The sequence below is a fragment of the Rhipicephalus microplus genome, chromosome 10, assembly GCF_043290135.1.
Source record: "Rhipicephalus microplus isolate Deutch F79 chromosome 10, USDA_Rmic, whole genome shotgun sequence".
Taxonomy (NCBI): domain Eukaryota; kingdom Metazoa; phylum Arthropoda; class Arachnida; order Ixodida; family Ixodidae; genus Rhipicephalus; species Rhipicephalus microplus.
The window spans coordinates 64,119,619-64,133,383 of NC_134709.1; the positions used below are offsets into that span (position 1 = coordinate 64,119,619).

Consider the following 13,765-nt stretch of genomic DNA (forward strand, 5'->3'; position numbering starts at 1 on the left):
GAGAGCCGCGGAGCGCGGCGCTTTGCTTTTCGCTCTTTTTTTTTTAAATTCTCTCAGCCTCTCCGCGGTCGACGCGCGGCGAGGCGCAAAACGTGACACAGCTGGCGCCATCTGTAGCGCGTCGCGCCAACTCGCGATGCTCTCCTCGGCTTTTTGAACGGCCGGGACGCGCTGCCGGCGCTGTGCTGCAGTGGCGGCAGATACGTACTCGCCCACGCTAACTTTTCGTCATGTCTCGGCATAGTTCGTTTCAGAGGAACTTATCAATCTAAATGTTACGATTATTCTGAATGAAACATGCCGTCCACGGCAAACTTTTCATCGTTGTATCCGATATGCGGTGGATAACATATCGTTATATATGGTTTTTTTCCCCATAGCCCCAATGCATAAAATGAGACTGTTAAGTCGACCCATCGTTATAACCGATATATCGTTATATGTGGTATCGTTATAAGTGGACTGCACTGTAGACTACGTGTGTGCACCTGGCACACGCCATGATCTGTACGGTATCTTGGTTGTAAACTATGTTGTTTTGGGGTTATTTTGCCCTTGGGCTAGCCGAATGCTGCACTTTGTTTTGATTATCGTAGAACTTTCATCAATGTTTGTGGTTTCTGCATTTATTTCTCTAATACATTACTTTTCTGACGCAGCTGTGCTCGGTGCAGCTGTGTGCTTTTGTGTCTTGCAAATGTTCTTTTTCTCTCTTTTTTTTTTTACACAAACCTATGTAAACTTAAGTAAACCTGCAAATTTTCATGTTCTTTCCTTGTACACCCACCCACTGTAATGCCTGTATAGGCACTGCGGGTATTAAATAAATAATAAATAAATAATAAATAACTTTTCATGGCCATCACTTATCAGTCACACGCAGCATCAACAAAGTGCACACGATACCCGACAGGTATGTAGCCGGTACCTCTCTTATCCGCAGAAATGCAAATAATGGTGTAGTTGGTGCTGTCCTACATCGCAAAATCATAATTTATGGCCCAGTCGACACCTTGCAGAAATCCAAAATTTTAGACACAGTTGGCCTTGCTCCAACATGAAGCTGCACTCAAAATTCACATTAGGCACTATTGTAATCGTTGGTGAATTTTATAATTATCTTAATTTTCTCATCATCAAAAGAGGCTCTCATGTGTAAATGTGTGCATGCCTCATTTAATAGGCTTAATTTGCCTTTTTTTGTAACAACGAGCATGAATGAATAATGCAGATCGCTTCGCCCTCTCTAACTCGTCCTTTGCAAAAAGCATGCATGACGCTGACCTTTGCAGAAAGTCGGCTCAGGTCAACACAAACGCGGCAAAACTCTCACAACGGTTGTTGCAGAGGTTTGGAGCAAACTTCCTCTGGATATTAGAGAATGAGGAAGTTGACGTACCCCTTTTTTTCCTGTATCGAAGGTGGACCTCTGAATTGAGACGGGAGCTGAGAAGATGCGTTCCACGTAGTTGTCATAATCTAGCACAACCGTGGCACTGGGTAGGGAGAGGGAACAAAAAGAAATGTGAATAGAACATACAAACAAAACAAAACAAGAAATTCTACTCCAAGAAACACATTTCACGACGAAGAGCCAGAAGAGGCTGGCCTGAAAAACCAACGCATGCAAGAAGAAAAACAAAAACACGGCAATCAAAGCCATACAAAACTACGAGAATATAGCATTCAAGTATCCACATTTCTCAGAAATTAAAATTTGTGAGGAGTGCAGCCAAAGTTTGACCAAACTATTGCGGGAGAAGGATTGTCTCACGTTGTGGCTTATATATACAGTTAAACAACAATCAAAGTTGGCGAAAATCGGCTTTTGACATTGTTATATAGAACTACCAGTAAATTAAAAATTGACCTTTTTTCAGGCAAAGTGGTAAAGGCATCCTCTTGTTTTTGTAGAAAGGTGTTGTGAGAGTGCTCGAATGATAGGACACTAGAAAAACTAACTTCAATAACGTGCAAAAAAAATGTAAAAGTGCGCAAGCGCGCACGTGTGTGTGTGTGTGTGGGTGTGTGTGCGCGCGTGTGTGTGTGTGCGCGTGCGTGTGCGCGTGTGTGTGTTCGCTAGCGCTGCCGAAAAGCCCACCGGTCCACCTCGGTGGCCTTCAGGGTCACTGTGCACACCTTTTCACAGGGGGCTCCTTGGGCGCCGCCATGGGCTGCGCTAAACAGGCGTGACACCGCAAGAGCGCTCATCCGAGGCTGAGATGTCTGCATTTTACAGCGCATGCAACCTAATGGTACCATGTATAGAGAGCTTAGCAGCCACTCTCTATTGCACGGCGGTGATGTGAAAAACGTGTTTGACAAAACTGGCCATCTGGGACCACTGTATTTGGTCCCAGATGACTATTGCCTTGGTCTTCCTCTGAACAAGCAGAGAAACTTCGTTACTGTATTAAGGGAGTATAATAGGGAACTTCCCCCTTCCCCCCCCCCCCAAAAAAAAAAAAAGAAGTCAAACTTACAATTTTGATATTGAAAAGTTCACGTACTCTGAGAAACAAACTTGTGGAAGCTCGACGTCGAGCAGCCACCACAGATCACCTACCAGCCACTCCAAGAGGTTCAAATGCCGGGATGGATGGATGGATGGATGGATATGGCTGTACCCTTTAGATCGGGCGGTGGCTAGCGCCACCAAGCCGTAAAGCCGGGCTGTAGTGCACCGCGCGTCCTCTGGCGTGAGCAGTATGCGCACTTCCAAACTCCGTTTTTCTCAAATTGCGCTCTGTGTAAAATTTTCAAACTCAATGTACCTTTTCTCGGAATGTATTGAACCGATTTCGATGAAACTTTGTATGCGCGAGCTACAACAAGTAAGAAATATTCTGAACTAAAACATTTGTTGTTTTCGTGAAAAGTGAATCTCTAAAGAAATTACACAATACGCACCTGCCGTGGCGTGATTTACGCATTATTTTCATTTGTGTTTACAAAAGCTTCATGAAAAATGTAATATTTTTCTTGTTCAGGTGTCACCTATGAGTCACTGCGAAAACACTGTTAAGTATGGTTACATTCTTTTCGGTACTTGCAGAGAAAAGGTACATTACATAAGTGAACGCCCTTTAAAATTTAGAGTGGGCCATAGGAAGGATTAGCAACAAAGGCATGAAATAAGGGTGTCACTTGATACCCACTGGCATTCTTTGTGAGCAGGTGAAATTTTATAAGAATCGTTGCGGCCGTTTCTAAAATATTACACTAAAACTGACAGACACCATTTGGCCCACCGTACCCCCTTGAAATCGCGGATAAACACGCCGTGTTTCAGGGACATAAAGTTATGAAAGTGCAATAGTTGGTTGTAATAATAATATATACTTTTATATTGATATTTGTTCACTTTGTCACGTCGAGATTATAAGGCTCACCCATAAAACAAACCATGTACCTCTGTGCATGTTAGGTCGCATTGGACGTGGCCTTACTACGTTTCCACTCTTCCAGAAAAAAAAAAAAGCACGTAACAATCTAAATTGTACAATTTCTTTCTGAACGTAGATTGTCGCTAGGACATTTACACCCGCATTATTTTCAAGCGTACCAAAATTTTTTCGCCTTTCTCACACCTAATTAAAAGGATATGCAAGCAAGAAGAAACTACGTTTTTATAAGGCGGAATGCAGTAGGTTTTCTTTTTTGGCTTTCTTCCTTTACTATCGGTAATTTTGGGGGAAAGAAAGTTTGCTTGCTTCATTGCTCAAGAATACACGCTGCGCACACGCGCATAAATGATGTCCGTAAAAATTATTTGTACACGCCTAGAAAGAATGTCGCGGAGCCACCTTAGCTGCGTTATAATGCAGGAACGTCCACTTTCCTGAAGCCTATCACTGAAGAAATAAATATATAGATAAATATATAAATAAATAATCGGCTAGTTTCACATCGTGAAAAGTTTCCGACAGTGAAGCTGTAATGAAAGTGAAAATGACTTGGGCAGGAAAAAAGTCAATATCGCCATTTCTAGCGCCATAATTAGGAGTTTGTTTTATTTATTTATTTATTTATTTATTTATTTATTTATTCACTCACTCTCTTAGATCACCTTACCTGCATTACTACTACAAAAAACAAAGTACAGAACAAAACAAAATGCGCTTATTACGTTGGCGCAGCGATTTATCCAAGCCAAGAACGACGAACGTAGCCATGCCGAAGTTTCGCAGCCACGTTACCTCCCTCAATTTTTTACTTGCATACTGCAAGTTTAGTGCCTTCCCCTGTGTGCCCCTGATGTAATGAAATAACGGTCACAGCTTTGCCGCAAAGGCGAAGCAGTGACCACGATAGCAACAAATTGGAAGGTCTGGCGCAGAATTGATTGATATGTGGGGTTTAACGTCCCAAAACCACTATATGATTATGAGAGACGCCGTAGTGGAGGGCTCCGGAAATTTAGACCACCTGGGGTTCTTTAACGTGCACCCAAATCTGAGCACACGGGCCTACAACATTTCCGCCTCCATCGGAAATGCAGCCGCCGCAGCCGGGATTCGAACCCGCGCCCTGCGGGTCAGCAGCCGAGTACCTTAGCCACTAGACCACCGCGGCGGGGCAGGTCTGGCGCAGAATGGCAAGCAGATCGAAACATGACCCGCGTTTCTCACGCACAAATGATGCACGAAACGTACTCGCAGGTACAGATTAACGCGAATAAGCATCTCGGTTGTTACTTCGCTGTGTCTGAAAAGCGCACCTTTTTCGCAAACGGAGACTTTGCAAGGAGTGCACCCGGTAACTACAACAGAATCGTTCCGGTGAAATCCCAAGGCCAGCCGAGACATACGGTTGTCCCCACTGCGAAATAAGCAAGCGCACGCGTGCGATAAGCAAGCGTCCACCCTGCCCCCTCTCCGCGGGGCAAAGTACGCGTGGGACATCAGAGCGCGCGCCGCTGCGTCGTGATGATGTGGCGACCCACCCTCATTGCGCCATCTCGCTGGTAATGTTGAAAAAAAAAACGATAGTTCCCCCCGAGATGCTCGTCACCAGTGGTAAGGGGTAGACATAAATAGCTTACCGCTTGAACGCTGAAAGAGGTGCTTCTTTGGGACTCGGTGACAAACATCTCGCACTCAGAATTCAGAGGCCCGACGTTCGATTCCGCGCGCTGGAGTCTTTTTGTGTATTATTTTTCTTTCATTCATATTCATATATACAGATACGTATACATATACGGTGAATGACGGCGATGCTGACGTTTACAACTGCGGCAAAATCAAGTCGAGAATGCCCATATAATTGCTATCACAATAAAAGAAAGTCTAGGTCATTCCTTTTCATCCTGTCACCAGCGCAGAACATTAACAACAAGAATAATAGTAGCACGCCTTCGCAAGCTGAACCTGAAAGTATCAAGACTGGTTATTCTTCTTTGTGGGGCCACTACTCTTGAATACAGCCACATGAATGTTTTCTTCACCATTGAGGATTTAAACAGTGAGACTAAACGAACATCTAGCTATATTCTTTCTGCTTTAGACTTTTTATTAAAAATTGCTGCTATTTCAAATCAATGTATTATAGACTGCTTCGACGAACTACAGAAAATAGTGAATAAAATCCCCCACTACTCAGCTAATCCCCTCTGAGTATAAGCCTTGTCCCGAATAAAACACAATGTCATTTCTGAAATTTTAAAGTATTTCTTTCATTAGTATGATAATATTCACTAGTTTAGCTCTCACCGAAAGTTTACACTATGCTTTCTCAGCCAATACCATAAGTGGGCATGTGCTCCAGTATAGATGGTACAAACAAACAAGCAAGCAAGCAAGCAAGCAAGCAAACAAACAAACAAACAAACAAACAAACAAACAAACAAACAAACAAACAGAAAACCAGATTAGCTGTAAAACACCAGCGTCTTTCGATCCCCTTTTTTAGATACGGTATTGGCGCGCACCACGGACACAAGGTGAAGGCAAGGAGGCATAATAAACGCTTCGCTAAAGAAGCAATCACCCACCGGAAAACGATCTGGCCTTCCCAGTTGGAGGGCGGTATCCAAGTGGTCGTCACCTGGCTCTTCACCTCTCCGTCCTTGTGAGTCAGTGCCGTCTGAAAGTGAACACTGATTTAGCCAGCATGCGCGTCCCATGGCCGGGAGACTCTCGGTAAAGACATAGTTTCGTGCTGAATCCGTTCGTGCGGTGTTGGCTAACAACTAATGCGCGAAAGATTGCTAGTTTTTCTTGCCGCGTCTTAGCCGACGTATCAGGTCGTAGACAAGCACAACTTGTCTGTGACGTGTTGCTGAAGATGCGCTGAACGGCAGCTACCTTACCATGTTCAAAGGGCGTTGCCGGGACCCTTGAAATACACGCTAAAGTAAAATATTCAATAAGCTTAGATTGATGAAATATACTCTGAAGCTTTTTTTTTTGTCGTTAATTTCACCACCATAGCTTTACAACTAGAACTGAAAATCAAGGGCAAAGTGACACTATTTATTCTGACGCCAAAATTCCGCACGTGAAGTTAATGAAATAATTTTATCACCTCTTGCCGACAATGGTTAAATGAAATGTTCCCTAATTTGGCACAATAAGCCCATGGCCCATCTCAAAAGACAATGTCCTTCGTAATCATTGTTGGGGTTTAACAACCCAAAACCACCATATGACTAGACGGGCGGGGTAGTGGAGGGATGTCGAAATTTCCGCCCCCTGGGCTTCTTTATAATGCACTCAAATCTAAGTACACGGACCTCCAGTATTTTCTCCTCCACCGTAAATGCAGCCGAATCGGCTGCGATACGGTTCCGTGACATTGGTGCGAGCAGTCGAGTACCATTAGCACTCATAACAATGTTTATTTATTTATTTATTTATTTATTTATTTATTTATTTATTTATTTATTTATTTATTTATTTATTTATTTATTTATTACAGTACTGCCGGTCTGCTCTTCAGACCTTAGACAGGAGTGGGTACAATAAGTACAAAAAAAAAGGTTACAATAAACACATGAAGCATTGCGGCTATAATAACAGCAAAAGAAGAAGAGTACAACGAATTCATACAAGCAAAGCAGCAAGATATTTAAATAACCAGTGAAAACACGAACACGTAAACATATGGAAGAAAAAAAAGCGTCAGGGTTCATGTAAAACTATGTCAGAGCTATGGCCCATGGACTGAAGGGCGTGTAGAGTCTTACGTCCCAAAATATATGGGGTCTTACATCACAAAATATATGGAGTCTTACGTCCCAAAACAGCGATGTGATTATGAGAGACGCCGTAGTGCAGGGCTCCGGAAACTCTGACCATCTGGTGCTCTTTATTGTGCACAGTACGCAGGCCTCTGGCATTTCCCCTCCATGGGAATGCGACCACCCCAGACTGGATCGAACCTCCGACCTTCCAATCAGCTGTACCATGAGCACTGGACTATTGTGGCAGGTGACAATGTGCTCAGTATTTTCCACTGAGGAATTAATTTGCCTCTAGTCGGCGCCGTCAAAATCTACAACGTCCCGGTGATTGGTGTGCGTATCTCATAGCGGTGTCGTCACCCGCATTTCATTTTCACGCGTTCCATCGTTTAACCAAGCGTTTTCTTGCGACAAGTGCAGATATTTTGTTATTGTGAAAGATTAATTTACTAAAGCAAGAAGTATCTTTCTCTATGCGAAGCATTGCTTTGTGTATTGCAAGCATTTTTGGCATCTATCTATCTATCTATCTGTCGCCTGCCTGCCTGTCCGTCTGTCCGCCTGTCGCCTGTCCGTCCGTCCGTCCGTCTGCCTGTCCGTCCGTCCGTCCGTCTGCCCGCCCGTCCGTCCGTCCGTCTGCCCGTCCGTCCGTCCGTCCGTCCGTCCGCCTGTCTGTCTGTCCGTCCGTCTGCCTGTCTGTCTGTCCGTCTGCCTGTCTGTCTGTCCGTCTGCCTGTCTGTCTGTCTGTCTGTCACCTGTCTGTCTGTCTGTCTGTCTGTCTGTCGCCTGCCTGCCCGCCTGCCTGTCCGTCCGTCCGTCCGTCCGTCTGTCCGTCCGTCTGCCGTCTGTCTGTCTGTCTGTCGCCTGTCTGCCTGCCTGCCTGCCTGCCTGTCTGTCTGTCTGTCTGTCTGTCTGTCTGTCTGTCTGTCTGTCTGTCTGTCTGTCTGTTTACGTCTGGGTGCTTTCGTGGTCACTCTCTTGACTTGCCATGAACCAAAATTAGTACGGGAGCGTAACATGGTTTGATAAACATCACGCGCTGGTCAAGGCATAAATAATGCCACTATCCCGTCGCGTACATCGTCAAACAATTTCCGCCAGACAGTCGCACATACCCATGGGCAGGTATGTGCCACTGGTATGAGGTATGTACCACCTGTATGTGAGTATGTGCCACATGTGATTGACCCTTAGTATCTACCAAAAAACGGTGAAAATACACATAGGTACTTTTAACACGTGAGCGTGAAGAAAAAATGCTGACATCGACAGCGTTGACCCAACCAATACAACGAATAAATGTCGGGGTCTTAGCTGGAATAAAACCCTAGCACCTAGCGTTCTGCGTGACAATCAAGTATGCTACCAGAGAGCCACGCCAGGTCTCGGAACTACTTATCAAATAGACACTAATGTTCGTGAAAGATATATTGTGGTTGCAGTGCTGGCTATCAAAATTTTAAAATATTGAACATGTATTCCTATGACGTCGTTGTCTCACCGGGTTTACGTAATTTGTAGTTAAGCGCCATTTGTCTAGTGCTACCACCCTCACGTGCACCAGCGCTTCAAATCAGCTTATCACTTCTGGTGTTGATATATTACTCATGCTCCAGTTAGCATGGTTGCGCAAGTGCGAACAATTGGTTATATAAACATGTGCAACTGTTCAACATATGTCTGTGCGTGCAATATTTGCACTTATATCTATATTGAGTGTCCCTCTAAAGGGGGTCCAGCAACACTGTTCCAAGAAATCGTCTAATGGCTTCAATAAAGGTGTTTATTGCCTCAAAAATCGACTGACGGAAAAAAACTGGAACCTGTCGAATACGAGCGGAACTGTATGGATTTGTCACACAATTTAAAAGACACCATGTTTTACGCCAAAAGACGCTCGGTAAGCCAGAGAACACGCAACAACAAAATGCCGACGGCTCCGCCACCTTGAAGTCCCCGCATCAGTCACAATGACGTCACAGATATTCACGTCGTCTACTAAGACCCACGTATTTCTTAATCAGTATCAATTAAGCACACAGTTTTTTCAGGGGGACCCGGAGACTTAACATACCAAGATTCAGAAAATTTCGTTGAATCATGAACCAATGTTGTGGCCAAAGTACGAGGAAAATGAAAAAAAAAATTAAATCCATGACCTCGACATCGAAAATTTCGGCGGAAAACTGAAACTGAAGCTCCTCACACTCATTTTCTCATCCATCAATAAAGCTGTGGTGGTGTAATCAGTGACACTGGATTTTTCGGAGTATAATTCATACACTAATTGAACATTTAATTTTAGTGGCCATTTAACGTTATTTCTAGCCATATCCTTGCACGGTCAGCCATGTACTCGCCTGTGAATCTTCAACTGTTTTTTTTTTTTTCATTTCAAGTATACGCTCTTTCTGTACTGATTCGGGAACCCTTGCTATGCCCATCTACTGCTTTTCATACGAAACCTAGACAGGCACTGCCATCTGTCAGCTAAATCTAGATCAATCGATGCGAAAACGTTCGACTGAGAGCATCGAAGATGGTCCGCAAGAGGTCCTTCGCGATCCCAACATTCGATCGTTCCATTTTTCGGCGTGAGATGGCAGCTCCAGTCGAGGTATTTTCCAAAAAGCTTAGTAAAAGAAATTCTGTAAGGTTCGCCAGCTAACCTTATCCAATCCTAAACCTGTATGTTCCATATTTCTCATGAAGGTACACGATTGTAGCGCCAGATTCCTCTGTATAGGTATTATTGTAAGAAACTCAATGATTGGCGCTTAACCTTCTCGCCTCAGAGCACACCCCATGTGCCGCGCACTACGGCGTTTTTTTTTTTTTTTGAATCTCAAAACACACAAAAATGATTCGAAGTGTGTCTGTGCACACGGACGCAAAAACGAAATATGTGTACACGCGAATGCAGTCGTAGTCCCAAAATTGTGTGAGGAACAGTGAGCATACTTACACATCGCAAGTTACGCCCGGTGCCCGCTTCACACAATTCGCACAGTAAAATGCTGCACAACCGCCCATCGTCATCGTCTCAACGATTGATCACAGTCGTGTTAAGAACCGTCTTGTTCAATTACCGGCACCACACGCAACAACAGTAGCCCAAATACAACGCGAAAGCTACGTACGCTACAGTGTGCCCATCCGCTTTCTGCCCATGAGCAATATGACGGCACGTCGGCTTCAGCCACGGAGTCCCTCCGCTACTCCATAAGTTCTACTATAACTTCCTTGATAATTTTAGTCCGCCTCTAGCTTATTCCCGGAAGCCCACCATTTGACGAATATTTAGGATAGTGCTACAATAAATAAAATTAATAATTCAGAAGCCGAGCTACAGGAAAAAATAGGAGCTGTACTTCGTGGCCCCTAAACAACAAAAAACCATAGTTTTTATTTTTTCATTTCCTGTGCCACCACCTGAAATATAGTACCTATATTCCATTAACGAAATAAAGAATCGAGGTGCTCTGGAAAACGTAATATTTTTACACCAAAAGTAGCATACAATAGACTCAACAACTACGAAGGGCCACTACCGTTAAAAACTAAATTCATTTGGACAAATAGGTGTGATGAATATTGTTCATTACAAACAGAACTAAATAATATCAACGTTTTTGTAAGTTTGCTTATGCGAAATCGAGCGCTGAAATCTCGGCCTCTGAATGTGACAATGAAGCAACTGACTTTAACTTCCTCCCTGCTTTGCTTACAATGGCTCAATAAATTATTCTGTTCACGCGGCCTCATCAAATGTGAGGCCCACGAGGTGGCATTATGCTTTCCCATAGTAGAGTACCTAGTACACAAAACCGTCAACCATTTTTTTCTAAACACATTTGCCATGCTTTTGCTTCAAGCACGCAAATACAGAAGAGAAAGTTCCTCCTACTCCTTTACGAAACATTTTTCCGGCTGCGTCCGAGCCCTCTCGTAAGCGGACAGTGACGATGAGTAGTAAACAACGGTAAATTATGCAGGTAAAGGATCTTCAGATTGCATCAATGATGCCGTGCTTTTACTTAGCCTCTCTCTCTCTCGCTTTCTTTTATCTTTATTAAAGCCCCGAATCGACGTGATGCGATTCGTGAGTATACTGCAGCAGCTTACCGCTTCTTCTCCGCCGCAGTCGCTCGTGCGGCTGGAGTTGGCCTCGACGACGAACTTTCCCGGCACCATGGTGTCGACGTCATCGGCCTTTCTCGCCTGAATCAAGTAGCCCTTGAAGGTGCCGGTGAGCGTCACTGGCGAAGAATCCGCAACGCCAGAGGTGAAGAAGGGTGGAAAAAAAGGGAGTGGGGGGAACACGCGAAGGCGCATTAATGGGCATTTCGAAACATCGTACTAAAAGAAAGAAAGAAAGAAAGAAAGAAAGAAAAGAAAGAAAGAAAGAAAGAAAGAAAGAAAGAAAGAAAGAAAGAAAGAAAGAAAGAAAGAAAGAAAGAAAGAAAGAAAGAAAGAAAGGCAAAAGTATAAGAGAAGCCACGCTGGCTTAGCACGTCTCAGGCGTTGCAATTTTCGCAGACGCCTTCAGTGGGCCTGGCCTCGAAAGCGTGGCTGTGCTCGGCGTGAAGGAGGAGGAGGCGTAGGACGCGCCGCGTTACGCCAGAGTCACGCAAATTGCATGCACGAGTGAATAACTGTTCGTTTTGTTTCATTTTGTTCATATAGTTGTCATTTATTTATATTTTTCATGGGGTGGGGGAGAGGGCCATCAGGGCCATCAAGCAGCGCGCATGGTCTTGGAAACAGTTGCTGCGACCCGTTAGGGCGGCGGAAAAATTGCTTCCAGCGATGCTCATGCCAGAAGGAATAATAATAATAATAATAATAATAATAATAATAATAATAATAATAATAATAATAATAATAATAATAATAATAATAATAATATAATAATAATTTTTTAACTAAATGTATGTAAGGAGAGGTTGGTGCCGATATTGTTGTTGTTGTTGTTGTTGTTGTAGTTGTTGTTGACAGCTCCTTGACGGCAAACGATACTATGCTGACTGCGCTAACAGGCAAAAACGAAAACAATGTACAACATAGTTGTTCAAAGTAAATTGTAAACGAATAAACTTGCTCATTTGTGATAACAAGCGAAGTTTAGAAAAACAAATACGCTGCAATCGAATCGATAATTGTAATATCTCTGACACTAAAACTAAGACTTGGACGTGATCCCACCTGTTTGAGGAAGGATGTACCATTGAATAAATTAAACAGGGCCGGCCAATGTGCAAAGATTTTTAATTTCAGGAACGCTTAGGTTAAGTGAACATAATTCTGAAGCTCCTTTTAAAAGAAGATGTTTTCACCTTGTGTTGTTTCACCTTCGTGGACGAATATAGGAGGGACGAGAAAAGCCTCATTTTCTCTGTGACTGATCATAACTGAAGTATCGTAACGCAAAACCACAATATAATGAGCATGAAGTGCGCCACAGGGGAGGGCTCCGCAAATTTCGAGAACTTGTGGTTCTTTAGTTCTTATCAACACGGCGACCTCCTTTAGTGACGTACGCTGCTTCCTTTAGCACTTTGGGCGCACTATTGGCAAAAAAAAAAACCCACACAACAACAACAAACAAACAAACAAAAAAGCCGTGAACAACGAAAACATTCTTGTTGCCCAAAGTTTCTTTGTATCATTGGTGCTTCGAATATTTTGCCATCCGCGATTGTTTGATGAAGGCCGTACTCTGTTCAACGAGACGTCAAACGTGAAGCGCTCTGGCAGAAATTAAAGCAACCAAAAAAAAAACAGGATTTACCGTTATATAAATGCCCGCTGCCATCGGACAAATAATGAATAAAATGGGCGTGCAATTGGGTTCATAAAGAACTACAGCATCACTGACTGTACAATCCTTAGATAAGTATTTATGTTAAATTATAATTTGTTACCGTAAACAACAACACTCATTCATTCACTTCTAAATTTGACCTATGGAAACTAGCTTGACATGAAATTTCGTGAATTTCACAGGTTCATAGACAACCGATCATAATGCGTGCCGCAAAGGCGCGTATATCTAAGTGCTTCTATATAGTGCTGTAGTGTTCATCGATAAGGCGACCTCAGCAGCCGAGATAGAACTGGCGACCTTGAGTTCAGCAGCCGAGCCCTGCAACCGCTGCTGCGCTACGGCTCCTTTTTCCTGAAGTGGCACCTCTGCTCACCTTTCATAATAGATAATACAAGTTAGAGTTTCAAGTCCCGAAACAACGATACGACTATGAGGAACGCCGTATAGTGAGGTGCTCCGAAAATTTTGGAACACATCGGGCTCTTTATCGTGCATTTAAATTTATACACACGTCACGGGCCTCATTTTCTCCTCTCATAGTAAGTGCGGCCGCCGGAGCCGGCATTCGATCCCACGATTTCCGGCTCTGCAATCGAGCGCAATGCATACCCACGCTAACATCGCGAGCCCCGCCGCGGTGGTCTAGTGGCTAAGGTACTCGGCTGCTGACCCGCAGGTCGGGGGTTCAAATCCCGGCTGTGGCGGCTGCATTTCCGATGGAGGCATAAATGTTGTAGGCCCATGTAGTCAGATTT

The 13,765-nt window shown here is 43.8% G+C and overlaps 1 protein-coding gene across 2 annotated transcripts in view; it reads right to left on the reverse strand.

The window, feature by feature from the left end:
• The window catches only part of LOC119181635 (putative ferric-chelate reductase 1 homolog), an 87,448-nt gene that overhangs the window by 21,466 nt on the left and 52,217 nt on the right, over nt 1–13,765 (reverse strand). For both annotated transcript variants that reach the window (XM_075875764.1, XM_075875765.1), the window contains exons 3-5: nt 11,309–11,442; nt 5,993–6,084; nt 1,400–1,496 (exon numbers count right to left, since the gene is read on the reverse strand). In XM_075875764.1, the coding sequence (XP_075731879.1) occupies nt 1,400–1,496; nt 5,993–6,084; nt 11,309–11,442 (323 nt within the window). The remainder of the gene's footprint in view (nt 1–1,399; nt 1,497–5,992; nt 6,085–11,308; nt 11,443–13,765) is intronic.